We start from the raw sequence: 27933 nt of genomic DNA, 5'->3' as shown, positions 1-27933 counted from the left end.
ACCTCTAGAATATATGCGATACTACTGGGTGGGGCCTCAAGAACAGATTTGAAATGCAAGGAAAAATGGAAAGGAGACCTGGGTAGGCCCATGGAGGCAGGCAAATGGAAGCGAATCATGCAGTATCATAAAATGGTCTCTAGGAATGCAAGATTACAATTGATACCGTTTTTTGTTACACAAAGAGCATATCTCACGCTAGTGGTCATTGCCACATTTAAAGGGGCAGGTATACAGCGTGATCCAAGATGCAGAGGAGAGGGGATGCCCGGTAATACAGCGGTTCTGTAAGAAAGTAGCACACATGGCGACTCAGGGAGGGGTGGAAATAGACATCCAGACTCCTGAACCCTGCATGCTGAGGAAGTTTTAGAGGAGTGACAAAGATAAACCAATGAATAATTTAAAAGATTTGATGTACATCTCATCCAAACATAGCATTGCTTTGCAGTGGAAGGACCCCAAAGAACCAAGCATGGACAGATGGTGAAGGGATTTAGAGAAGTTAGTAGAAGCAGAAACAGGGGTGTGGGAAAAATTAGTAGCGACCCAAGAGACAGATTCTGGGCTGGGCATACAGCGATGAATTGTGCTCAGGGTGACTTTATTCTCATTTAATAACACAGGAAAACGATACGTACTCTAATGTGGAACTGCAGCAATGCGATTAAATAATATGATAATAGAATGCACAAGCTAGAAGGAGGCGAATGGGTGATTGATAAGCGTGCAAAAGTTATGGTTATGTTGTTAGCACCGGGTGTTGGCGCATGTTATGTGTGGTTGGTTTGAAAAAGTTAATAAAAATATATTTAAAAAAAAAAGCAAAACTGGGGCAGGCAAGAGGATTCTTGTCACAAATTGGGCAAATCATCTTTTCCTCGTTAGACACAAGACTTTTGTCTCATGTGTCTGGAGGCATGAAACATGCATTGCACCATAAATCCTTATTTGTTTTCAAAATCCAATAATCTGATTTTATTGGACTTAATTTTTATACATTTCTGAAGCAATCATATTTTAAAGTTAGCTTTGTTAAAGGGTAGATGTACACTTACATTTCCAACACAGTTTTTAGCTGCTCAAGTTTTGCTTTGCTTTCCTCAATTTCAGAGTCATTATTCTGACCAAGTTCTGCAAGCAGGTGACGTGCTATATCCAGAACTTCCTGAAAGAAACATTTGCAAATCTATTAACTGTTAAGCTCTTGTTTAGCTGGAGCACAAAATACATTGCTTAAAGATAAAGGAATTTAACTTGCCTGCAATTGTTTTGGTTTCTTAAGTTTTAGTTTTCCCGTTTTATATCCATTACATTTGTCAAAGAGATCGAAAAATCTTTAAAAGAAAAATAATGTTAATCAAATTAAATGGATTCAGAAAGTATTACCAACCTCAGCTTTTACATACCTTTTACATCTTTCATTGGCAACCATTTAACAAACATTAACATTAAGATTATGCACACTTCTTTATTCATCAACTCTCCCCTTTTGTCTCCAGTCTCAAATAAGCTCTAGGTGTGAAAATATATGAATTTATTTTACAATACTGGAACTTAAATATTCAAAGGATGCAACATTATTTTCGTCATACTTTATGACAAAACTACAACACAGGCTTAGAAACATCAGCTCAGAGCGATCGGTTTAGTTCATCAGTGTTAATTGTTTTATGTTCACCAAATCACATCTATTAGTGAGTAAAGTTGCATAGAGAGGCAAAACACTACTTGGGATTAATGTTTAAACAACTATTTCAAAGATGTGTGCCAAAATGCAGTTTTTAAAATCTCAAAAATTGAATACTGTTTTAGACCATTAGGGACAACAGCTATTGCATCTAACTACTAATCTGGCATTCACTTGGTCTACAAATGTGTCAAAAGTTTAACTGTTTATGAGAAAAACAAATGTGACTCTTGGTATAAGCTTAGCTTGATAGGCTCCAAATTGGAATGATATCACTGAGCTGCATACAGGGCTTCCTGCTGTTGCAGTGAAATTGGTTGTGTCAGAATGGTGACCGTCTTTCCAGTGAACTCAAGTAAATCTAAGGAAAAGTGTACTTTTTTACATCAGGTGATGAAGTAAAGGCAAACAGAGCCCTAATTGGCTAAAAGGCAGACTAGCACTGTTTTGTATGTTATCTACTCAATGTCAATTCATAAATATAAAAATACTATGCCCTGGATTATTAAATTTCCAGAGCAAATGTGTTAATTTCATTTTGTAAATTATTTAAAAGTGTACATGAATATGGAGTGAGCCTAGGTTGGCTGGAAGATTAGCACCATTCCATATTGAATGTAGGTAATTCCAATGCAAGGGCAGAGTTTCATTGTTGGGGTTCTTGCTCTCTATCTTTGTGGGTCCACTAAACCTTTTGCTGACTTCAATGGTATTCCGATTATCCGTTTGTGGGAAGAGGGAAGTAACCCCAGTCCTACAGCCATTTGTACTCCCTAAAATTAGGCAAATACTCCCCAAAAATTAAAATAGAGAGTAAAAATACTCCCAACAAAAAACAGCAGCCAGGGACATAAGAGCCTGTTCCTGTGCTTCCATCTACACATCCACATGGGTATGTTTGGACCAGTAGTACAGATAGTGCCACAGGAAGAAAAAATGATCACTGCCTGATTTGAAGAGGGAGAATGCATCTATTAATGTGCATGAATAACTAGGTGCAAAGAAATAGTTATTACAAAACATTTCTGTTTTACAGCCAAAACATTTTTACTCGCTTATTAAATAATCCCATTGGAAATGGGGCTTACTTTTTTGATCCCATAAAAATAATTTTACTCCCAACCACTAGGGAGTAAAATACTTCAAAATCTTATCTGGAGCACTGAGTAACCCTGTCACTGCAACCATTTTCTGGTCTGGTATGCTGCCCTCAGTACCCCATTGGCATACCAGGGTAAATATGCTTTTTATGCATCCCATTTTGGTCACAGGGTGAATTTTTTTCCCTGAAAGTTTGTCGTGGAATAGGCGGTTTCAGCTGTGATTAGGATTTGACAAAACCTGGGTTGTAACCACGTTTACTGCATTAGTGGCCCAACACCAACATGGTAGCCACTGGGTCACAAATGCACGCTTAAAACGGCTCCAAGCCATTTTGTTTTGTAGCCTTTCTTTTTTTTTTGTTTACTTTTTTTTGTTGGCAGAGGTTTACAACATACACAAATGTTGGGGTATTGCATACAATGAATACACTCATAGGGCACTATACATCAGCAAGAGGGAGGTAGCATTGAAAGGAAGGAGAAACACAGTCAATAGCATAGTAACACTGCATTAGACGTTAATCCTGTGGAGCCGGGATAGAGCCATGAACGGATATATTGTCAGCCAGGTTGATAAGATAACTATTGAAAGCAGACCAAATGTTCTTGGGACGAGAGTGAGTAGGAAGCATAGATAGGTACTCTTCTTCACCCGCCTGGGACCAGGTGAGTAAACTGGGCCATGTCTGATAGGTCGGAAGGGAGGGGCTTTTCCAAGACTGGAGCACACATTTCTTGGCAGCCAAGCAGCTGTTTAAGAATTTAGCAATACGCCTAGTGTCGTCAGTATTCCAGACCCCAAAAAAGAATCCCAGCGGGTCCGGATCGATCACTGTATCAGTTATATCAGAGAGTGCCTTCAAGATCCCGTCCCAAAACCCACCCAACATGTGACATAACCAGAACATGTGTAGGTGATCAGCACCTTTGGCTTTGCAGCGAGCGCAGGTATGTGTGACCGTGCGAGCAAACTTAGATATTCGGAGGGGTGTATAGTATATCCTATTCAGTAATTTATACTGCATGACTTGGTGACGGGAATTAAGGGATACTTTGTTGGTGTGTGAACACATCTTCTTCCATAGGGGGTCAGAGATCTCAAGACCAAGCTCGTCTGCCCATTCAGTGCACACCCTAGAGAGCAGGGAGGGGGTCACAGCCAATTGCATTTTATATAACGAGGAGACAACCCTACGGGGGCCACTTGAATTGGCTATGTAGGCGATCTCCGGGTGTCGGGAGGTTCATCAGGGAATGTGGGCCACCTGGCCCAGAAGGCGGCACGAAGCCTGTAGTATTGCAACATCTCAAGTGCTGAACCGGAGTGGGCCGGCTTCCATGTCTGCAGATCAATAAACTTCCCGTCAGGGGAAAAAAATCTGTCAACGCCCGATAGCCCAGAGCACCCCAGCGCCGAACCAACGCTGCATTGTGCGTAGGCTCCAACCCGGGAAACACACGGATGAGGAGCCATTTATAGTAGGGACAAGACTCAGGGGCTGTGCGCAGGAGGAGACCCCAAGCTAACAGGATGGCTGCTACAGGATAGAAAGGGGAATCCGGCACATAGTCACCCTGGGATATCAATGTCATGACATTGGCAGCCGCTAAGGTTTCCAGCTTGACATGAGGACGGCCAAGGGGACTCGGGTACCAGTGAGTGGCGTATTGGGCCTGGGAGGAAGCGTCATGTCTACCCATTTCTTACGGACAGCCCTGGCATAACATAAAAACTGCGCACATGATTTGTGCAATTTGGTGAAGCATTGCTTCCCGGGCCAAATGGGCACATTACTAAAGTTGTAGAGGAATTTGTTTAGGCTGAATTTCCTAACCTAGTGAGTCCCCCAGCAGCTTTGCTGGATTTTTGGGGTTTCTTTTTTTCCTCCTGCCAAAAGTGAGACTCTTTTACCCTCACTCTTGGGCATGATTTGAGTGTGTTTCTTTGACTCTAGATGTGTTTAATGGGCTATGGGGTCTTTTACTCCATAGGGCTTCATGTGTTTTTGTAATGTGTGTTACACAGCACCCTTAGTGCAGTAACACAGGGGTGTCATAGTGACCCCCCCAGTATAGACTCCATACCCTGGGACTGACTACTGTCTCCCAGGGCATGCAAAGTCACCATTGACTTTACTAGTCTTGAATTCTGAACAGAACCAGTACAAACCATCATATTGTGGACGTACTGGCTGGGGCAATTCGATTGCCCCGTAGTCTGTTAGTCGAGGGGGCACGTCTCCGCCCCCCCGGATCGAGTTTTGGCTGGTGGCAGTGGATACTACTTTTTATATTCAACCGCAAATATTTCTCTATGGGGTTTTCTCATTGTTCGAGGCTACTATCTTTATTTAATTACGATAGCCTCAAACATACCGCCGGTTTATTTAATTATTATTAATTCTCCGGTTGGTATTTTTTTGCCAAAACTCGGTTCTAAAATGGCGTTTGTGTTTTCTTCTGTGACTCCAACCCAAGTCGAGCCCTTTGTTCCACTTTTTGGCGGGCTTCTCCACAGAAGCCCTCCAAAGTGGTGCCACTCTGTCTGGGGTACTTAGGAGGGGTGGAGGGGGATTTAGGCACCCTGGACTGAGTTGCCTAGGCAATTCAAGTCGCACTCCGTCCTGATTGGCCCAAGTGGTGAGCCGGCCGGCTCACCACTTAGCATGTTTGAGTGACAGCTAGGCTGAGTGAATGGGGGTTTTCTGCATAAAAGCAGGGCTTTGGGGACTGGAACTTCAGAAGTCGCCACAGGACCTAAGAATCCGACGAGGGAGAAGCTGAGCCGAAATGCCACGACGACACCACCGGTGGAGCCCTGCTGGACCGTCTCAGCACTTTTCCCAACGACAGAGGAGATCTCCCGCCGGAGAGTCTTCTTCCTTTGACTGGTGGGGATAACCAGTTTCACTGTCTTTTCGCCTTCCCGACGCATCCTGTGGCCGCCTTGCCTGTGCCAAGCACCCCGGCAATCGGAATACCGCGTTTTACCACGACCGCGAAAATAAAGGGTAATACCTTTAAACGGAAAACTCTGCGGCTGGTTTCTTCCCTGGCAGTGCAACGACCGTCATCTTTCCTCCAAGTCGAGATCTTCTCTTCCCCTGGACGACGACGAGACTTGCACCCGCTGCCAGGAACAACTGCCACCGCCAGAGGATCCTTCCCACTTAAGGTACCTTGTCCCGCCTGGCTTCCCTTGCCACCGACTGTACGGGGTAGATTTAGCCCCCGGCTTTTGAACCTGGGTGAGCCTGGGACACCCTGGCTGAACTTTTCTGAGCCTCTCTAAACTCTTTTCGAACTCTCTGCAAGACTTTCTAAGCCTAGTGTAACTGTGTGATCTTGGGCGCATTTGTGCTCTGCTCTCTCTAAGAGTGGGCCCAGCCTATTGACTTTGGCTCACAAGTGACTTTTGCTCTTCTGCCTTGCTAATAGTGTCCCTAAATCTTAGAGTGGTGTACCTTTCCATATACTGTCTTTTTCCCTCCCTTCTTCATAAACTTATTGGAGTGCCATCTATAGTTAAGCGCTCACCTCTGTATGGAAATAAGTGGTGTTATCTGATAAGGAATAAGGGTTGTATATATTATAATAGTAACTGTGTTTAGAGTGTTTTACAATAAGAGTGCTGGAGTGTTTCAAACAGTGTGTTTTTAAATAAATAATAATATACTTTGATACCAAAGCTCTGGTCAGTGTTTGCTGGTATTATTGTGTCTGAGTGCCTATTGTGTATACTTTACATACTGCCTAACTCTTCTTGAGGGAAGTCTGACTGCTCAGCCACAGCTACCAGGTAAATATGGGAGGTACAGACTGCTACCAAGTGGGTTTACTGCTAACACTTGTAGTCCTAAATCTTTTGCAGTGTTCCCAAAGGGAACTGCACAGGTTTCTGCCTAACAGACGCTCTCTGACATAGTCAGCCATTGGCTAATGAAGAGGTTAGGGAGTTCACCCGGACCCTAGTGACCGGGGCAGTCTATAATAATTGAATGTACCTAATCATGTTTGGACCAATCCCAATTGTCTCTAGAACCAGCCAAATGCCTTTCCATGAGATCATATCAAATGCTTTTTGGTCATCAAGTGTGACGAATCCTGGTCAATTCTAGCCATCACATTAAAAAGCCAAAGAATGTTGTGAGAGGTGGACCTACCAGGTACAAATCCCCCTGGGTCCTCATGAACTAGGTGTGTCATAAATGGAAGGAAGCGGTTCGCAATTACCTTGGCAAAAATCTTGGTATCAATATTCATGAGGCAGAGGGGCCTATAAGAGCTGCATTCGTCACCAGGCTTATCAGGCTTAAGCAACACTGTTATGACCGCTTCATGCAAGGATGGAGGGAGGGCAGAGCTACGGAGAGATTCGTCCCAGAGCTCCAGCAGTCTGGGGGCCAAGATGGCAATGTGCACCTGATAGAATTCAGGCGTGAGACCATCAGGGCCTGGTGCTCTACCATTCGGTAAGTCCGATATGGCTTTAACGAATTCCTCTAGGAGAATCGGGGAATCTAGTTGGTCCCTAGAGATAACTGTAGTGGGGATCTGATTCAGGAGGTCTCTCATATGTTGTTCATTATGTTCAGGGGGCAAGGTGTATAGATCTGTGTAGAAATCAGTAAAGATCTTCAGTATTTGCTGGTCTGACCATTGTGGGGCACCATGTGCATCCTTGATGGACGTGACCTGGGCCTGCCCCCATTCTGGTCTAGTTAGTTTCGCCAGCGTTTTGCCTGGTCTCTCACCATCCCCATATCTCCAAGCGGCATGTGGGCGGCTAAAAAATCGTACCTCCCTCACAGCATGCGACTCAAAGACCTCGAGTTCTTCGCTAATCAGTACGAGTTTGGCCGGGTCTGTTGCTGCCGTGCTGTCATTTTGCAGAGCTTCTAGCTTGGATTCTGACCTACAAAGGTCGTTTCTTATGGTTTACAGCACTCCGGCCTCCCTCGATATGGACATCCCTCTGATATATACTTTAAAGGCGTCCCAGCGGACGCTAGCTGGGGTCTCCTGCAGGGAGTTACAGGCAAAGAAGGTATCTATGTCCGACAGTATGTCAGCCTTGAATACAATGTCGAGTAAAGCAGTAGATTTGAAACGCCACGTGCTGCATGTAGGTGTGGGCATTCCACGGACAGGGTGATCGGGGCATGGTCGGAGAATGCACGGGTAAGTAGCTGTGCCCTTTCTATCTTGCCCATCAGGTTATTGGAAACCAGGAACAGATCTCTTCTGGAGGAGTTATCGTGAACCGACGAGTAATTGGTATACTCTCGTAGTTGGGGATGAAGTGTCCTCCAGGCGTCTCTCACCTCAAGTATAGTGAAATGTTGATGTAGCTTGCGTGCTGCACAAGACAGGGTCACAGGTGCAGTACCAGTCCTATCCATGTTGGGATCTAGTATCAAATTCATATCGCCTCCCCAGATGATCTGGATCCCTACATAGCCCAACAATATGGAGACAATGGCATCAATGAATTCAGCGGAGTCCACGTTAGGACCATAAGTATTCACAAGGAGGTACTCCCTATTTACCATCGTGCAGTAGAGTACGATATATCTACCATCAGGATCTATATGACTCTTGTTGAGTGTGAATTTGATGGATTTGTGGATGAGTGTAAGCACACCTCTGGCTTGTGTGAAGTAGGTAGTATAGAATCTGTGCGGACCCCAAGCAGGTGCAATGCTGGTTACTAGTTGGCCTTGTGAATGTGTTTCCTGCAAAAAGAGTATCTTAGCCCCATGTCTCTGGGCATAAGCAGTGACTTTGCACGTTTTGGTGCGATTAATTAACCCCCGGATATTCCAGGACATAATTTCAGGGAATATCCCAAGTGGTGTATCCCGAAGTATATCCATGTGAAGGAGCCTTTCTGTTTTTGCGCACCAATATGTCGTGCAATGCCGAACCACCTCTGCCATTTTCAATATAACCCCCACCAACAACACCTCCCACCACCCTCACCACCCCCTTACGGTCAGTAGTGTCCCTTCCCTCCCGCCTCCCAAATTTCCCAACAGAGTTCTCCAAACAGGTATTAGCAGGCCAGCCCCAACCTGGACCAGGCGTACTGTTGGCCCAACAGGGGCCTATACTCGGAGAACACTCAAACACAACTATTGCGACTGCATTGGGGTGCGCAGTTGCCGTGCATTCAACTAAACAGGAGCAATGAAGTACCGGAACTGGTACATAGATCGGCGGGGTGTAACTCCATGACAAGGTTCACCACGCCGGTGCTAGCATCTATAGGGAGCAACGTTAAAGTAACAATGACCCTCGATAACAAGTGCTGTAAACAACAGATGGTGTGGTAAAAGGTGACATTGTCTAATGATGATAAACAAGGTAGCTAAGCAGTCACCCGAAGGTAGTTGGTCACAGCTCGGAATGACAACATGTCTAGGATATGTCAGACGAAGCACACCTATTGTGAGGAGCAGGTGTATCAGGCTACTATTAAACCAAGAGCTGACGAGCAACACTTGCTAGGACGTACACCGTGTAGGGCAAAGGAGACATGACTCAGTCATTGTCCATGAGGTCTTCAGCAGGAATGTGAAGGGGTATCTGCGATTCAATGAACTTCACAGCCTCATCCGGGACAGTAAAAAAGTATAGCTTCTGCCTGAAGGTGAATTTGAGTCGCGCCAGAAACAGTATAGCGTATGGAACATTTTGCTCCCTCAAAAGTTTTTTTAACACCAATGAATTGACGCCTCTCTTGCTGTACCCCAACAGAGAAGTCGGGGAAGATACTGATGATTTGGGAGCCAAGACGCAGCTCACCCTTTTCTCATGAGAGGCGAAGGATGAGATCCCTGTCTCTGTAGTCGAGGATCCTGGCGATGATAGGCCTAGGAAAATAGCTCGGCTAAGGGCGAGGTGAGAGAGCATGATGTGCACGTTCGACAGTGAAGAAAGGAGACAAATCTGGGTCATCAAGTAGCTCTTTAAGCAGGTTTTCCACTGCTAGTTCCATGCGTCCTTTGAGGGCATTTTCCGGAACACAAATAATCCGAACATTATTTCTATGCGATCTGGACTCCAAGTCATCACACTTTGCTTTGACAGTCTTCATGATGCATGTGAGTGATGCAACCGTATTCTGAAGAGTATGCAGATCATCCTCGTTGGTGCCGATTCTGGACTCAGCATCCATGATCCTGGTGCCGGCCTGATCAATCTGAGACTTAAGTGATGCGACATTGGCGTTGATGTTGTCAAGCTTCTCGTGAAAAGAAGTGCAGTTCTTTGCCATGGATTCCATCGTTGCCGCAAGGGCAGGAGTTGGCGTACCTAGGTGTGAATCAGGTTCTTCTTGGTTGGTAGACAAGGGGCCCAGCTCCGGGCGGGGGGCTGCCTTTGCAAATTTGTCCATGGCCCCCACTTTGTTAGTGCCACAAGCTCTATTCGACATAGCTATGCAGCTGGTGTTCATTGCTGTCTGAATGTATGGCACCTGTTAAAGGAGCGCAATGTGGTTATCAACAGTGAGGTACCACAGCCAAGGGTCAAGAAGGTTAAGATGCAAACCCGGTGGGATAAGGATCGCCTAGCCATAGGGAGCGGTCCGGCATCAAGCCAGCAGGGGCCCCAGCACAACGGTGCGGTCCGAGCCACAGGCAGCACTGACATATTTGATCTCCACAGCGCAGGCAGGGCAGGCAGCGGTGGCGGCGGCAATAGCAGGACGTGCGTGTGCCCTGATGGCTACAGCTCACCCACAGTAATCCACAGTTGTAAACGAGAACCCCTTGACAGCATTCAGTGGAGGCAACGAGGATGATGCATTACCAGTGTATGGGGGCACTATCAGTCCAGCGCCCCTAATGTGATGAAGTAGTGATAGTCGCCAGGACCCGGGCGCCGAGCCAAGGGGAGTTGTTTAGCGTGTGTCAGACCTCCATGGAAGTGTTTGTTATGGCGTGGGTAGCAGAGGGGGACACACCGCTGTTCAGGTGCTAGGAAGGTGTAATGAGGTGCTGTGAGGGGGTGCGCAAAGGGGGGCTGAGAGGCTGCTGCGAGAGGGAGCCAAGTGTCTACTAGAGGTGGCTCACCCCAATCACTCACCTGAATTTGAGGCAGCCCCACCGGTGTCCGGGACCCAGGAAGGCGTCAGCAGTCCTCACGCGGCCAGCCAAGGCCAGAAAGGCTCGGATGCGGCCCGCAGCAGCACCCAGCCAGATGGGCGACACAGTGGCGTCCCAGCCCACGCCGCACAAGCACAGGGTCATGAGGCAGAGAGGGCACCGGCGGAGGCCGCCCCACAGATCAGGACGGCCCGGCGGCACCCAGTTGAGGAGCAGCGGCCCGATGGCCCCACGTACAGCGAGCGGGGCACAGCAAGGGCCGTGCAGTCCACGGCGCTAGCCCCGGAGGGACAGTCAACCACAACGTCAACCGGGCCGCCACTGCTGATGGAAGGGCAATGCGCTCCAGTCGCTGCAGCAGGTGCAGGGCCGTCACCGCGAGCGGGGCCCGACTCAGCTCCGCCCCAGAGACAGGCGGCCCGCCACTGCACACCACGGCAGTCGTTTTAAGGCACCAGAGCTACGATTTTTTTCAGGGTTGGAAGTGAATATAGCCCAAGGTATTAGCTGCATACAGTGATATGATTCACGTCTGGATGGCGACTACTCCCGCCGTAGATGCCAGATTTCATGTTGAGGTGCACGGAGCCCAAAGCTAAGCAGCCATTTTCCAGGCAGCTCAACAGCGCCCTCCTCCCCCCGTTTGGTGGCCTTTCTAAATCCAATTAACATGCTGCTACTCTGCCTCTGGGCCATCATGGGACACACTGCTGGCTGAGCCCTCGTTTGCCTTTGGGCTGTCATGTGACTCTTTGTTGGGTTCAGTACTGCCCCTTTGGAGTTCTTCACCTAACGGGTGTGATCTTTGTTTGGCCTTCCTAGTCTGAAGTACTTCTTGGGATCCCTACCTGAATCCCCCAAACCGTGCTAGCAAGACCTAAACCGGACACACAGTCATCTATGCACCCGCCATACATGGGTTGAATTTGAAGCGGCAGTACCACGAGTACTTGTTCACCCGTTATGATCCTTCGTTCGTTACATTCTTAAGTGTCTCCTGGGTCTGTGAGTAGTACCTTTAATGTCCATTGTCTAAAGTAGACCTTGTGCTCCCTCCGCAACATGCCTTTTCTGGCCTCCTATATGCCATAGGAAGTAATGATGTTACAGTAGCCACTTGGGGTTATAATATTTCTATTTCTAAGGGTGAACTGGGACCTATTCAGGTCCAGTACTCCGACTAATTTTATTATGTGTTTGATGGTACTCTGGGCACCATTTCCAATAATGTTAACCCAATGCTTTCCTCCTGTTAATTATTACTTATGTGTAGTTATTCCCTGTTAATGTTTTTTCTACCTCATTTTGTTTGTTGTGTCGAGGGAATGGGTATCCATATGAAACCATTATTGTGTTTTCTTAGACAATTACATTGTCGGTGTATGTTTACTAGTATTTATTCAACTTTTTGTTGTTGTTCGAAAGCAATGCCAGATACATTTGTATATATGTTTATAGTAACATTATATGTAGTTTATAGTTGTATAAGTGTATGGGACTAATTGTCTTTGGTAGCAGCCCATATCCTTCTAAGAGTGAAGCCTGACCGTTCTGTTATGTTATCCATAGACAGGGTCTTGGTCTAAATTTGTGGACACCCTGTTATCCCACTAAGGATAGGTCTCTTCATACCCCTTATCATGTTGAAGAAGACAGATATAACAAACAAATCCATTGTCAATGTTAACTCCTTTGTTTGCAGAATGCAGTGTGTTAATCTATTGGGACAAATACTTGCCTAACTGGTACATGTAAACCTAAAATAACTTTCCAAGTAGCCTAACCCCTACAAAATATAATTAAACTAAATGTATTTCCATTTGCACACGGCTCTCATCTAAAATCCAGTAGCTTATTCAAATATAGCAGGTGTCACAATTGTACGTACCTGGACAAGGTTTCCTCATTTATCTGCAGTGTCTTGAAGAACTTGCACATCAAATTTTTATTAAATTCCAATCCATGCATGTACCCATTTGTTCTTACAGAAGAATTATGGTGGGAGTATTATTACAAACAGAAATCTAATGGTGGGAGTTTCTTATGCCTGCTTGTAGCCTGGAAGAGCCATGCTAGCTTGACACCAACAGATATTGGAAGCTACTTTTGACTCTCCAGGCTGCGTGGTGCCAAACAAAAATACATACGTGACACAATCTGTGCATGGTTAATAATGTGTATAAAGGAGCACAAGGACATAGCTAGAGCTATTTAAAGCATAATCAATAGGATGTTATAGCTTGCATCTTGTGTGAAAGTCTGATTTGTGGAATGCTATGTACTAGCCCATCGTTCACCAGCGATCACTCCTGCTTACTGTTTCCTATCAGAAATCCAGATTGCAATGTAGCATGTTCTAAAGTTGTAATAAAGAATTCATTTTTTAAAATCTATCTTTATTAGTAAATATCACAAAGAAACATAACAAATGATGAAGGGAAATGTGATAAATCAGTAATGATTCCTCCCATAAACCTGGCCTGGGACCATTCTCAAGTGGACGGGGAAAGGCAGACACTTCCTGATCCTGACCCTGGGGGTGGTGTACTGCAGGAGGATCACATGGGGGCCGCGGGAGGAGAGGGGGACAGGCCAGGAATACTGGGAAATCCCCCCCTGTTTAACTTTCCCTCTTATCCCACACTTGGAAGGCTGTTTACCAAACAAGCAGAAGTTAGAAAATCTAACTTTGTTGTTGAGGACTACAATCCCATAAGTACTGGGACGAGAAAGAGGACTAAAGAGGCATGCTGTAGCAGTAGTCAGGCAATGAATTATAATAGCCCATACCTGAAGGAACCTGAGAGGCATAAAAGGCCCCCTGAGGTGCAAACAATTGGAAGGACCTGCAACTGTGACTGGAGTGTGTACAGTAGTACCAGCAGCATAAGGAAGAAGGCACGGTGTTGGCAATCCATTCAGAAGTAGGAGAAGCAAAGGGATGCCAGAATGTTGATGCAGCAGATTTCACCTGCTTGTTCTGTGAGGGTCCTGTTCTCCCAAACTAGGCTGCAAAGCGGAAGGCGTGCGGGAGGGCTGCCTTTCCCCCTGTGAGCCTAATAGCAGAGGTTCCGTACAAGAAGCGTGTCGGAGACTGAGGTGAGGAGCTGTTATAAAGCCGTGGGTCTCCGGAGCGAGAGGGGCTCCTTAATCAAGTGGCCGGACCGGAGACCCCTTCAGCGAGGAAGGGTGTGGGTCCCAAGTGAAGCCACAATCAGTAGAAGTTGTGCAACATGCCGAGAAAGAACCTCAGAAGCCTGTGAGTAACACCTGGCGTTCTGATTCCTTGCGCAAGCACTGCTGGCAATGGTATCCAGCTTCACTCGCGTATAAGGAGAAGCAATCTGACTTTCTCGTTGAGTTCTTAACAATGGGACAATTGAAATGTAGCACTTGCATGTGATCAGGTATTTTCTCTTTCACTGGCATGAAGAGTAAATGCTACAGAAAACCATTGGTTAAACCTTTTAAACCTTGCAACACTTATGAAGAAGTGGTCGTGTATGCTTCATCTTGCTTTTCAACGGAAGAGTCAACTTTGAATCATTATTCACACAAACAATTGCTCATTAAAAGAAGTCAAGTGTTTAAACATTTTTGAAGTTGGAGAGAGCAAGCATTGCTCAAGCCAAGAATATTCTAGACGACGTCCTCCTTTACCTAAGCACTCCCGAGGTTAACGCACCGACAGCACTGGAGGTACTAGATAATTACGCGAAGTACTCGGGGATCCGATTCAGCAGAAGAAAGTCCTCTGCCTTCCCCCTGGCGGGCCTACGCAACATTCCAGAAAGCAAACTTCCAGTGATAGGAATATGTTGGCAACTGGTCAAGTTCCGTTATCTGGGGATCAACGTAAGCCATAACCCGCTACTCACGCACGAACACAACACTGAGGTCGCCATCATGAGTCTTCGACGCTCTATAAAATTCTGGTCCAAGCTCCCATTGGCCATGGTGGGCAGGGCAGCGATAGTCAAGATGATCGTACTCCCCCGATTCCTATATTTCTTCGTGAACATTTGCCATTACGTTCAACCGCCCTTCTTCAAGAAGCTGGAGGCTATCATCAGGGACTTCCTTTGGGGCCCCCACAGGCACAAACTGTCACTATCTGTTCTCTCCCTGCCACATAAAGAGGGTGGAATAAAGCTGCCGGATCTCCAGTTATACTACCTGGCCGCCCAGCTGAGTCACATAACGAAATGCCTCTCAGACGAATCTTCGGCTGAGACGGAACTACTGAGGCAATCCTCGAACAATGTGATCCCCAAGGAGACCCTGTGGCATCCTACACAGCAATCCTTGGTGACCTCACAACTGATTGACCTGTGAAGGAAGATAGGGGCCAGGTCCTGCTACATCAGGAGAGTACAACACCCATATTCTCCGGATAACCCCATTTTAGCAGACACCTGCCGAACGGATGCAGACCTCTCCACGGCAAGGAGGTGGGAAGAAGCCGGCATATACACGTGGGGCGACATGTACGAGGAAGGGGAATTCAGGGACTTTGAATCTCTTAAGGCCGCCGAAGGAATACCCCCGGGCCAGTTCCTCTGGTACCACCGCCTTAAACAAACTGCCAAGAAACAGTGGACCGGCTGGCCGGAGGAACCCTCCCCTGACCCTCTACTTCAAGAAATGCATGACCTCTCGGATGGCTGGAGACCAGTCTCCAGGCTCTACAGCAGACTATGCGACAAACCTAACCCTAAAGGCAAAGATCTGAGAGCGAAATGGGAAGCGGACTTTGGGACCCCGATCACGGATAAAGAATGGGAGAGAGCGCTAATATTTCCCAAAAAGGTGTCCAGGAATACCAAATTCGGTCAGATTCAACTGAACGTCCTGTACAGGACATACATGACCCCTCATAGGGTCGCCTCCTTCAATAAGACATCCTCCCCTGCATGCCCATGGTGTGGGAACGATAAAGCGGACATGATCCACATGTTCTGGACTTGCACTAGGGCGATGACACTATGGTCCAAAGCCAAACAGACTTGCATGGACGCCGGAATGACGAGGTACAAATGGACCCCCGGCGAGTGCCTCCTGGGGAATTACCCCAGACCTAGCAAGTCCAAGCATGCTGTCAGACTAATGGACATCTCATGCATCCTGGCTAAGAGAACAATTGCAATGGCCTGAAAGACGCCGTCGGGCCCCAGGCATGAACGATGGCTCAAAGAACTCGAGAGATGGACAGTAGCAGAAACCAGGGCCTGGCAAGAAGGAATCACGTTAAGCGGCGAAGCCGAATGCGGCACCCTGGAATCATGGAAGGCCCTCCTCAGAGACATACGCTTCAGCGCCGACTACAAACCCCCCTGAAATCTCGCAGAATCACACTGACACTATCCCCTGATGCCAGCACTGGAGGGACAGGCCTCATATGCGACCCCCCCTGCATCCTGAAACTCTGGGTCGCAGGCCCTAACCCATCCATCCACTGTAAGTTCGCTGTAACATTAAGACTATTGTTGATTTGTTTGTTCCCTCCCCCTCCCCTATCCCCCTTGCACCGTCCCCTCCTTTGTTTGAACCACCGTTTGATTTCTCGTTGTATTGCACGTTTTTTTTCCACCAAAATCAATAAAATATGTTTTAAAAAAAAAAGCCAAGAATATTCTATCGAGAACGAGAGCAGCCTTTCTCAAAGCCAGAAAACAATCCAACCAATACTGTGAGCACAATCGAAGTTCAACCTTGCCTAAGACACAAGTGTCCGAGCATTACCTGAAGCCAAGAGAGTGGCACCAAGATGTCCGCGTAATTATTCTGGCTAGCAGTTGGCAGAGAGATGAAGGCACAGTTGGGCAAGGGAAACCTGCTATTTTTAAATAGGATTTGAAGTTGATACAACCTATATTGCTAAAGACTGTAAGAGAAAGAGAGAAGTGGGCTGTACGGATCTGGTCTTATCCTGCATCCTAATGGAATCTGGAGTGAGTGTCATGATTGACAATGGAATGTTACTGGTTAGAATGTTTATGTGTGATTGGTATTCTCTTGAGGGAGTTGAGAGATGTAGTCTGAGAGAGAGGATGCCGGTGTTTGTCTATGAGAACTGGACTTTACCATCTGATGAATAATGGCTCTAGAAACTGGATGTTACACTTGGAAACTGAATAAAGAAGTTACTCATCCACACCTTGATGTCAGAGTCATTTTGCTAAAACACAGAACTCCACATGGGCCCTAAAGGCAATATTATATAGTTTTTGTGGCAGACAGCCACGAGAGGCAAGAGAGTGCCCCTTTTGAGGAGAGATATTCAGAGGAAGAGTGCCTGGCCTATTTGAAGGTATTGAAGTACCTGAAAGTGAATTTTGTCATAACCGGTTTGAAGTCCCAAAGTACTGAAGTTGTAGTATCTTTGAATAGAAAAAGGGTTTCATATGTAAGCCTGTGCGCATTTGTGTAAACAATCCTCACAAGTTTTAGTTCTGTAATGATTATTAGGTACACACTTATTGGCTATTACAAATTGGCATGTTTTCATTCATTTGTTTCACATTCATCATAAAAAGAGAAAGTCTTCACATAATAACATACTTTAGTGAACTTGTGCCCATAGTGACATTCTTTAGTAAACTTGTGCCAACATTTCTCCGCTACGAGGCACATGCTTGTGTTTCACCCTTTCTTGAGCTTTGTCAAGGCACTTAATACATTGTTTGGTGTGTCATGTATAATTCATAAGATACATTGCCAATCTTCGTTTAGTACAATACAGGCAAATTCTATTAGTTCACAAAATTAGGTTTTTCTCAATTCTTTTGTTTCTTGTAGTTCCTGAATGAACATACTTCGGTGGTTCTGAAGAATTAAGGGGTGGAGAGGTGTTTGGTTAGTTTAAGCTATTGGTGCACAGGAAGTTAGCACCAAACACTGAAAAGATTGCCGATTTCTCAGTTTGCTGATTTCTCAGTTTGAACAGGAAGCTCACGTTGGAATCCAGTGAAACCTCCACTGTTCTGGGGTCCTGTTTATAATTGAAATGGCTGCAGCTTCAAGCAGTCCATCTTCTGGCTTGTGCCGCTACTGGGTAACCCAATAGACTGATAGGTGAATGTCAGTCTCTATGTAGCCATGCAGCCACTGACCAACTAACTTGGATCAGTCATGAATTAAATGAATACAAAAACAAAAAGCATTATAAACAGAACAATAGTGGGTGGAGCGACTGATAATATTCACCAAAACCAAAATTGTTGTATCTTTGGTTGTTAGTAGATGCAAGACTTCAGTACCACAAGTGAAGTAAAACACTATGAGGCAAAGGAATATGCCCTCATGGGAAATGTTTGTAGAAGTTAAAGTAGTTGAAGTAGAAATGCTGTGAAGTAATTCTGGCAAAGTTACCTACTGTTATTACTGATTTCATCTAATTTTCATACTAAGTGTTAACCGAGAACTGTGTTTCAATAACATTTACACAAGTTGTATTTATTGTTAACTGTAGCAAGTCTTCTTGGATAACTGGAAGTGGTGGCAAGCATCCTGGCTTGGAATAACATTGTTGCTACTTAGAGGAAGTGGAAAGTCCTAATTTTGCTAAGAAGAAGAGCTTTGTTGTTGTTGGACCTTTGGTTAACAAAACTTTACCTTGACATTGAAACATCAAGAACTGAATTGAGATGTACTACCTACATGGATTTGTTTTGTTGAACATTGGAGCTGAATTTACTTTGAATCCCGGAGAAGGGAGTTCACCCAGGTTATCAAGAAACTGTAAATATCATTGTTGATGTTATTTGAATTGCCATATATTTTCTTTGTGTATTTGATGTTTAAGTGTAAAGGCCAGACACCCTGTGTTAGAGTGTTTTTCCGTTCAGTTTTGTTAAGCAGGGAAATCCTCGTCAGAGTCAGGATAGTGAGGCGTTTAATAACTTTTAGGATTTAAGAAAATTGGCATATTTTGACCTATCATCCACATATTGTCAGACTTGCACAGCTGACCCCTCACAGAAGCCATCCACCAGTGCATAGCACAAAATCACCACAGTGTACAGTGTGATATAAACCCACAATTACAAAAATCAGAAACCTGAAAAATCTCAAGCAGAAACGTTAGCCATAAATGGACATTTATTTCAGTCTCTTGACCACAGCAACACAAACTATGGGACATAACGAACCCAACTCTAAAGCACATCATGCTTCTTCAAAAGCAGTATCCATCAAGAGGAAGCAAATTAGCTGCCACCAGTGTTAGGGGAGTTTTCCTAAAGTCCCACTTGGAGGTAAGTCTTTAGTAAGCTATCCCAGTGGTTTGTAGATGCCCAACTCTTAGTACCAGTCTGTACTACTCAGAGACTTTAGTAGAGTGTGGGACTGCAGGAACAGAAGAAGACTGGCAGCGTAAATCGTGTCCTTTGTTGGTGCTGCAGAAAAGGCACCGCTGCAGAAAAGGCGCCAAAACCGCAGTCACCAAAGAAGTTAATGAAAGCCGTGCCAGGGGTCCTCCCTCCAGACTGCTGATGGGAGATCCCGTCCATTGTCCTGCCTTTCGTCATCAGATCAAGGAATCTGGAGGTCTGCTCCAGAGCTGCAACATTGCAGAGCATCCACCACAAACATTTTCTTCAAACCTAAGGTACTGTGGGGAAAAAGGTATTGCTTACCTTATTCCAGAAAGTTGCCCCAGAGTGTTGGAGTGCACGTAGTGGTGTCCAGGGCAACCCCTTCTTACCTCCGGTTCAAGCCGCTGCTTGTGTCCCTTCAGCGAGTCCTTTAACAGGGTCTCCAACGTTGGTTAAGCCTTCTTGTGTCTTCTTTCCTAGAGACTTGAAAGTATCCACAGGAAATGTTTACTTCTGCTGCATTTCAAGACACAAACCAACTGTTTTCCTTCTCAAAAGGCCACTTCTTAGTTGGTAACTAAGCAACTGCTGAGCGCGCACAATTGTTGCAGAAGTCTGACAGGTCTACCTTATTATCAGTAATTACGTGCAGCCACAAAGTAATATGGTAATTGCATTTAGTCAGCATACATATATAAGATAGTGATTTTTGGGAATGGAAAACAGTTGGTTAGTGTCATCCTAGCAGAGCTTTAGGTTCTAGAGGCAGTTTCCATGCAGAGCAAGTCTTTTAAAGTCCAAAACGCAACACTAGCTAAAAGGAACCTCAGAAAGTCTTGAAACGCAGCAGAAGTCAAATGTTCTTGTGGATACTTTTTAGTCTCGAGGAAAGAAGATACAAGAAGGCTTAACCAGGAAGGTTGTGAAGTCACACAGAACACCTTAATAAACGCACGTAATGCCACAGAAAAAGCAGGAAGGGTGTTGGCTGAGGGCACTCTATTGAAATGCCATGTATGGCTTAAAAAAAAACGAGTTCAAACTCAAAATGCAGGCCTCGTTCATTATGAAACCTATCAAGGATTTAGTTCTCTCTGGCAAGGTGGTGCATTTGTTCCCCTACCTTTGCCACACCAAAATCCCTGCTGTTGAGGGGTTTGATTGGTTCCAGATGTTCCGTGGGCAGAATACCTGGATGACCCTCCAGTACCAGAGGCACTTTCAGATGTGCGGGGAAAGGATGGCCGCAAAAGGCCCAGTAGTTATTGAAGACCCCCCACGCCGTTGTACATGCAGCCTGCCAGAGATCGGATTAAGAGATTCAGTGTCTTGTGCTTCTTCTTTGCAGTCTCAAAGGCGTCATCCACCACCATTCGGTTCCTGCCATTCTCAGAAGGAACGACCTCCGTGGGAGTTTTGTCTTCGGTAGGAATCCTTTGTGGTCCCTGCCAAGGCTCCAGAGAGTCTGAGAAGGCAGGAAGCGAGGGAGGAGTCCAAACCTCTGCAGCCCTTTGTCTTTCACCTTGTCTGAATGGAGCTCAGTCTCAATAGAGGGCTGGCTGTCCTGATTGGACAGCCAGACCACCCCTTTCTGGAAAATGCAGGGAGAGATTGCAGAGGTTGTGCTGTAGTTCCTGTTAAATAATTTGAGTCTGGAAGTTGCTGACAAGTCGACCTCTAGAGCAGAAACTGAAGAGGAAGATGAAGAAACGATGATTGTAGCGATTTCCAGCGACCAGAGAGTCCTCTATTTAAAGCCTGCTGTAACCCTTCCTTCCAATCGACCAGGAGATCCTGAAAAGGATGACCCAGAGCCTGGTGAGATCCACTAGACTCAAGAAGACGTGCATTTTGAGCCATCCCATGTCATACAGCGACCTTGCGGGGTTGAAATGATTAGAGACGAGAATCTGACCAGCGATATTCAGTCTTCTCCTGGCTCCTTTAAAGGGTGCCAAAACCAGGCTGCAATGAACCGTGAAGAAACTCTTGCCTGTAGCCTTCCCCGTTGATCCTTCCTGCAAAATTACTTCCAAAGTCCTGTCTTCTATCTTAATGACAAAAGAATCAATCGACCATGTTTTTGGCTGCAGATCCCGAAGTCTATCTGCAGCAAATCTTCTTCTGTGCTGAGGTAATGTTTTGGATGGGGTATTTACTCACCTTGAGCCTTTTGTGATTGCTGTGTAGCTCTGGGATGTTTCTTGTGATTTGGGGTCCTCTCATCCAGTTCAACCAGGCCCAATGCTGGAATCCTCTCAGGGTGTACTCGGAATAACTCTAAAGTGAATTAATTACTTGTTTGAACAGACTTCCTCAGGAACTATGACTTTCCGTGCAACTGAACCCTATCACACCCTGACTACAGCTGGCTCCTAGAACACTACGGTCCCTCGTCTGCCTCCGAGAGAACTCATGCAATAGACTAGGGATGGACTGGGGAAGAAAAGGATTCTGCTTTGGAAAGTATAACGAGTGTTTAAAAGTGCCCACGTTGTGCCTAGAGACAAGCTGACATACTGCAAATGTTCTGGACCTGTCCAGTGATAAAGATATTTTGGGAGGGGATCAAAGAAAGGGTGGAGGAGGGCGGAATTCACATGCGAGCATGGTCTCCAGCGTCGTACTTCTTGGGTCTCTTACCTAGGGGAGACAGGCACAGAACACATCTGGCCAAAATGAAGGATCTTGTGTGCATTTTGGCAAAACGGCGCATAGCAATGACATGAAACTCCAGCTTGGGACCGAGCAAAGGCTTGTGGTGGACCGATCTCAATAAATGGTCAGTCGCGGAGACAGCAGTGTGGGACTAGAGCGGTGCAGCGGGGAGAGGGGGAGAGTGGCCACAAGATACTTGCATGGAACTCTCTGATACAGGGCTTGTTTTGACAAGGAGAAGGAAGCGGTACTGACAGACGTGGAGGAGCTTTCAAAATAAACCCGCAAAAGACCAGGGTACCCCCGTCACGGAGAAGTAAAGGGGATATAGGCCTGACGGTTTATTGGATAGGACGGACGGTTACCGACCAGGGCAACAGGCCGAATCGCGACATGCCAAGTGATGACGCAAGGCCGAATCCATGTAGAAGTGCCAGTGTGTTTGTTATGTTTTGTTGGTTGTTGTGTTGGTTAAATGTTGTAAAATAGTAAGTTTTTAAAAAGTGTAAGAGTTTGTTGGTAACTGCCCCTCTGAGAGTGAGCAGTTACAAATGTTTTTACTTATCTTGAATGTGTTCTGCCATTTTGAAAAGTATATCTAAGGTTATTTTACTCACTTGAGAATTGGTTATGTCTCTTTCCCAGAAGTAATGCTGTTGGCTTCACTTCACTTTCTTTCAGAATATTAGTGTAAAGGTTTACCAACCGGTCTCGTTTCCCCTGACCTGCTATATAGCCTTTCTAGAATAAGTCTGCCTTGGCTTTTACTTACCTTGAATACCTGTGTGCAATTCATAATAAGTGTATTGTAGGTTTTACTTACATTGGTCTGCCTTGTGCCATCCGAATCTAAGTTAGAGTTATTGCTTACCTTAGTCTGTGTTCCACTAATCTGAAAAGCAACTGTAATTATATATTCCACCACAAGGTCTCACTCACCTAGTATAACTCTGTTATCCTGAATGTAGTTCGCGGTTTATACTGTTCCTTGAATTTCTGTTCCACTATTCAGAAAAATACAAAAAAGGTTCAAAAAAGGTAGCAGGCGCCCCTCTCTCGAAAGAACACGGCATGATAACCTGTTCAGTGGTTATTATCTTGTTCAGAGAGGAATTGCCATAGCAGTTCAGTGCTGGACTGCCCATGTGGGCGGGACAAAGACTGATATGCAAATGGTTATTTCCCATCTGTGAAAGGTACAGTCTGCAAAACGCAGATGGCTGCGAACTCTCAAAGTGGTTAATAACCACTGAACAGGTTATCATGCCGTGTTCTTTCGAGAGAGAGGCGCCTGCTACCTTTTTTGTATTTTTGGAAGGAACTTGCCTAAGTTACTTGGGGGCAACCAGACGTGGACTCCCTGCTCACTGTGCTTAGGGAGGCACAGTTTCACCTCGCTGATGAGGCCCAACAAGGCTGACACACGTGTATGGGGTTGCAGTTGGTACTCATGTTCAGAGAGGAATTGCCATAGCATTTCGGTGCGGGACTGCCCATGTGGGCGGGACAAAGACTGATATGCAAATGGATATTTTCCATCTGTGAAAGGTACAGTGAGCAAAATGCTGAGGGCTGCAAACTCTCAAAGTGGTTAATAACCACTGAACAGGTTATTATGCCGTGTTCTTTTGAGAGAGGGGCGCCTGCCACCTTTTTTGTATATTCAGAAAAATATCCTGATTACAAGGTTGGTTTACTAAGTGATTCCTTAACTGACTGTCACTGCAGGACTGACAGGGTCTGCTACCCTTGACTATCTAAAAGTAACTGATGGTTTTACTCCCAATGGACAGGTGTGTCCTATACTAAATGTGTTTGATAAGGTCTGACTTCCCTAGAAATACTGTTCATTTTCTGAACAGGGTCAATGCTTTGGTCTGTGTACTTTAAAGCATTGTGTTGTGCTTTTATAATTGTATTTATATATACTTATTTTCCCAAGATTCCTTTTGGCCAACTTGCATTTAAATAAACCATTTATTTTTACAATACATAGTGTTTCGGTGTTTCTTTTGACCATATGTATGCTGCTACAATTTCTTTGCACCGAGCTACAGCCTCTCTCCCTCCTAAAATAAGCTTGGCTGCTCGGTCTACGCTACCAAATACTCAGGTGGTACAGCCTTATACTAAGAGCAGAATTATGTACTGTCTCATTTGTATGGTTTTACTTAACTCTTATTTGGACTTCAGAGAAACTGTACTAATAAAGGGCTCTTCAGGACATTCTACCAGACGGTGGATGGCCAGCTCCAGCGACAGTTGCCGCACACAGGCTGCACCAGGTATCACTCCAGTTGTAAAAAAAGACCAACTTCCAGGACAGGATCCCTTGATGATGGAAGCTGAAACTTGGCAGGAAGGTCACTTGAAGGACTAGCTTGCGACCACCGAAGTCCCAGATGAACACTTATTGGAACCAAGTTGGTATTCAAGATGATGAATTCATAGGCGACCTAGAGACGTTTTAGATCTTATTTCTTCTGACCCCTCAATTCATTTCACAATCTTGGCAGGAAATTTAAATCTTAAATGTGTTATGACCTCGAAAGAAGCACCAGCTTTTGCCGACGAAAATACAGCTGACTCCTCTAGCTGAACGTTGGTCGGTATTAATGGAGGCGAGACAACTCAAAATGACAAATGGCTCAATTCCAGGAGACATCCCGCTGCACCATACTTGGCACAGAGGGAAACAAGTGGCATGGTTAAACTAAATCTACGTGAGCAGGAATTTTTATGCAATAGTTACCTCCCTGCAGATAAAACCACACGTGATCATGACTTGTTAGTTTTGACATGGTCCTAGATGAATGCTGAAGCTAAATCTTTGCCATCCTGTTCTCAAAATCTGACGGTTTCTAACAGTAGCAATCGCTTTAAATGGGCACCTACATTACTGCGTGATTTAAATAGGCAGCTATTACATCCTCCAAGGTCTCTACACTCAGATTTTACATCGTCAAGAAGTTTTGATTCCAAGATGGCCGCCGGCACTGAGTAGCTGTGCCGACGGCGCTCCCTGGACCCGTTTGTGTGAAAGGTGCCCACCACCCACTTCACGGACGTCGCTAGAGCAACCAGCGGTCCCCTGTGGCTGCTGAGGAGGGAGGAGAGAGTCGGTGGTGAGTGTTGCCCCGGGGAAGTTTGGCGCGACAGCAGCGCCAGGACCAGCGAGGCAAGGAGGAGCTGCAGAGCCTGTGGCAGCGGGCCCGCCCGCGAGAGCCACGTGGTGTGCGGAGAGACAGGAGTCCCAAGCAGTGCCGGAGGGAGTAGCCGGTGTCCCGTCCTGTAGTGCGCGGCTGTTTTGAGAACATCTGGAGGAGGAGAGCTGCCGACGCCCGGCAGCGTGGGGTGCCGCGGCCGGGTCGGCCTCCTTCGTCGGCGGATCTCTGAGCTGTGGGTCCCGGTGCCCCGGCGCCCCCCAGAGGAAGCGACCTGGGCGCTGAGGCGGCCCGGGAGGACGGAGTCCGTGGCGAGCCTGGCAGTGGGGACTCTGTCGCTGGGAGCTGCGTCGAGGAGCAGAAGCGGACACCCTAGAGGTGGGTGTTTGGGTGAGGTGTGCGAAGAGCCTTATCCCCGGGGCTTCCCGCAGCATTGGAGGCGGCCGGCGGCAGAGGACTGGACCGCGCCGACCTGAAAGGAGCAATCGGCCTTTGGCTTGCCCTGCCAGTATCGGGGGCGAATTGGGGGCCTGCTTCCTCCTGCATCTCGGAGGTGAGGAGAGGTGCCCGGGGGGATTCGGTTTTCCCGGGGGACGGGAGAGACCACTGGAGGACCATCTACAGTCATCTAAGGCACGTTTGGCGTGGAGACCATTACTCCTTGCATCGTGCTGCACTGTGCCAGGTCTCGGGGGTGAGTGGAGGCGGCAAGCGGACAAAGCCCCTGTGACAACGTTATAGACCCCCCAGGGACTAGGGGGCGGAAGATACCTGTGTGGGCGGCTGTAAGGGCCTGCTCCCTGGCCCGGACCCTGCTGTAGGAGGTGGTCGGTGAAGTGTTCCTGGGCTAGAGCCGGCCGGAGGGGAGGAGGTGGCCGGCATGACCACAAAATCTAGGGGTAGAGGGGGGAAGCATCCACAGACCTCCGGGGATAACACGGGTACCCTCCAGGCCATGTGGTCGGCGCAGAACTCGACAGAGGGGACCGAGGCCCTGGGGGGCCCAACAAGGGAGGAACCTGCACCAAATCAGGCTGAGGACTTGGCAAATATGCCCAGACACGAGTTCATTGGAGAGTTACATACCTTGCAAGCCAATCTAGCTAAGACTTTCCAGGAACAGTTTCAATTAATGCGCACAGACCTGAATGCAGCCGTGGGGGAGCTGAAGCAAGAGATGCGACAACTGGGGGAGAGGACTGATATCCTGGAGAAAGGCCTCCAAGAAGTAGATAAAGACAATGCAGCAAACAGTGAAGCTTTAGAGAGGCTGGATGTTGCTACCAGGAATCTCGAGCTCCAAGTAGAAGACCTGGAAAACAGGTCCCGCAGGGTCAACATACTGGTTAAAATGTTGCCTGAATCTGTTTCGGATAAGACTCTGACGGCGACACTCCAGGGTATTTTTGCGGACGTCTTGGGCGAGGGCAATCCAGAGATGGTGGAGCTGGATCGCGTGCATAGAACTGGTCGATTGGCCAAGGGATGTCCTGGCCGCATTTACTCGATACGCTCAGAAGGAGGCGGTGCTCAGAGAGGCGAGATTACGAGAACCGATTATGTTCGAGGGCCGACAGATCGCTCTCTTCCAGGACCTGGCCAGCAGCACACTTCTAAAGAGGCGACAAATGGGTCCGGTGGTGAGGGTCCTCAACGAGAAAGCGATTAGGTATAGGTGGACCTTTCATTTTGGCCTGCTCTTTGAATGGGAGGGATCCCAGAGGCGAGTTACATCCTTCCAAGAAGGTGAACCTTGAACTAGAGGATCCCCCCCCCGGTGCAGACCCCCCGGGCCGAGTAGTCGCTCGGGCCCCAGGCCCTGGGACTGGACGACGGTACGAGAAAAGAGGAAAAGGGGACCCAGAGGACATGGTCGGCGGAATGATGCAATGCCTAGTGAAGCTAGAAGCGGCTCCCGGAGCAGTCCTGAGCGGGAGCGGGCCGATAGAGGTGGTGGGCCTCATTAGGGAGTCTAAGTTCTTAGGGGTCATGGGGAGCGCAACCATATTGGAAGCAAAAAGGGCGATGATGCCCGAGGTTAGAGGGTGGTGTGGGCGGGAAGGTGGTAGCTTTCAGGGGGAGGGGGGTGAGAAGGGGGGTTTTGGGGGTGTTTGGGGGGCACGGCAACGAGCTAAACTTGGAAGGGCGATGGGGTGTGGCACTTCCACTCATCAGGGTTTCTCCTCGTCTGGGGGCCTCCTTAAGTGGCTAACACATAATGTGAGGGGGTTGAATACCCCTCTTAAAAGGAAAAAGTTGGAGCACTTCACACAAAAGGAGAAGCCGGATATTATAGGTCTGCAGGAGATGCACTTGCTCCATAAGGACCAGGGCAGGTTGAAATTGCGAGGCTTTGACCAGATCTTGCACGCCTCGGCCCCTTGTAAGGCCAGGAGGGTAGCCCTGGCGATCAGGAACACGGCGGACTTTAAGCCCTGCGAGGTTCTCAGAGATAGGGAAGGGAGGTATATTGTTGCAAAGGGGACGTGTCAGGGGGTCCCTTTAACGGTAGCCGTAGTGTATGCTCCCAATTCGGGCCAGGAATCCTTTTTGCAATGGGTTTTGAATCTGTTGGAAGAGCACTCGTGGGGTCATATTGTCCTCCTGGGGGATCTTAACGCAGCATGGGATAAGAGAAAGGATAGGCCAGGAGGCAAGGGGAATGGGGGAGGAGCGGTAATGTCAGCGGACTTGAAGGAAAGAGTCAGCAGGTTGGGGCTAAGGGACGCCTGGAGGGAGCTGAGGGGGTCGAATAGGGGCACACATTCTTGTCAGGCGTCCACGGTTCCCAATCAAGAATCGATTGAATATGGGTCTCGGTTGCCTTGGTTGGAGCCATCCGGGAGGTAGGCACGGGGCCGATAGGGATTGCAGATCACAAAGTAGTCTCTT

General features: G+C 47.0%; 1 protein-coding gene across 1 annotated transcript in view; it reads right to left on the bottom strand.

The window, feature by feature from the left end:
• The window catches only part of PPIP5K2 (diphosphoinositol pentakisphosphate kinase 2), a 2362281-nt gene that overhangs the window by 1567128 nt on the left and 767220 nt on the right, over nucleotides 1-27933 (bottom strand). The window contains exons 13-14 of the mRNA XM_069625464.1: nucleotides 1262-1337; nucleotides 1059-1168 (exon numbers count right to left, since the gene is read on the bottom strand). Coding sequence (XP_069481565.1) covers nucleotides 1059-1168; nucleotides 1262-1337 — 186 coding nt within the window. The remainder of the gene's footprint in view (nucleotides 1-1058; nucleotides 1169-1261; nucleotides 1338-27933) is intronic.

This window comes from Ambystoma mexicanum, chromosome 6p (genome assembly GCF_040938575.1).
Source record: "Ambystoma mexicanum isolate Mex_15411 chromosome 6p, UKY_AmexF1_1, whole genome shotgun sequence".
NCBI classification, from domain to species: domain Eukaryota; kingdom Metazoa; phylum Chordata; class Amphibia; order Caudata; family Ambystomatidae; genus Ambystoma; species Ambystoma mexicanum.
This window is presented reverse-complemented; position numbering and strand designations above follow the sequence as displayed.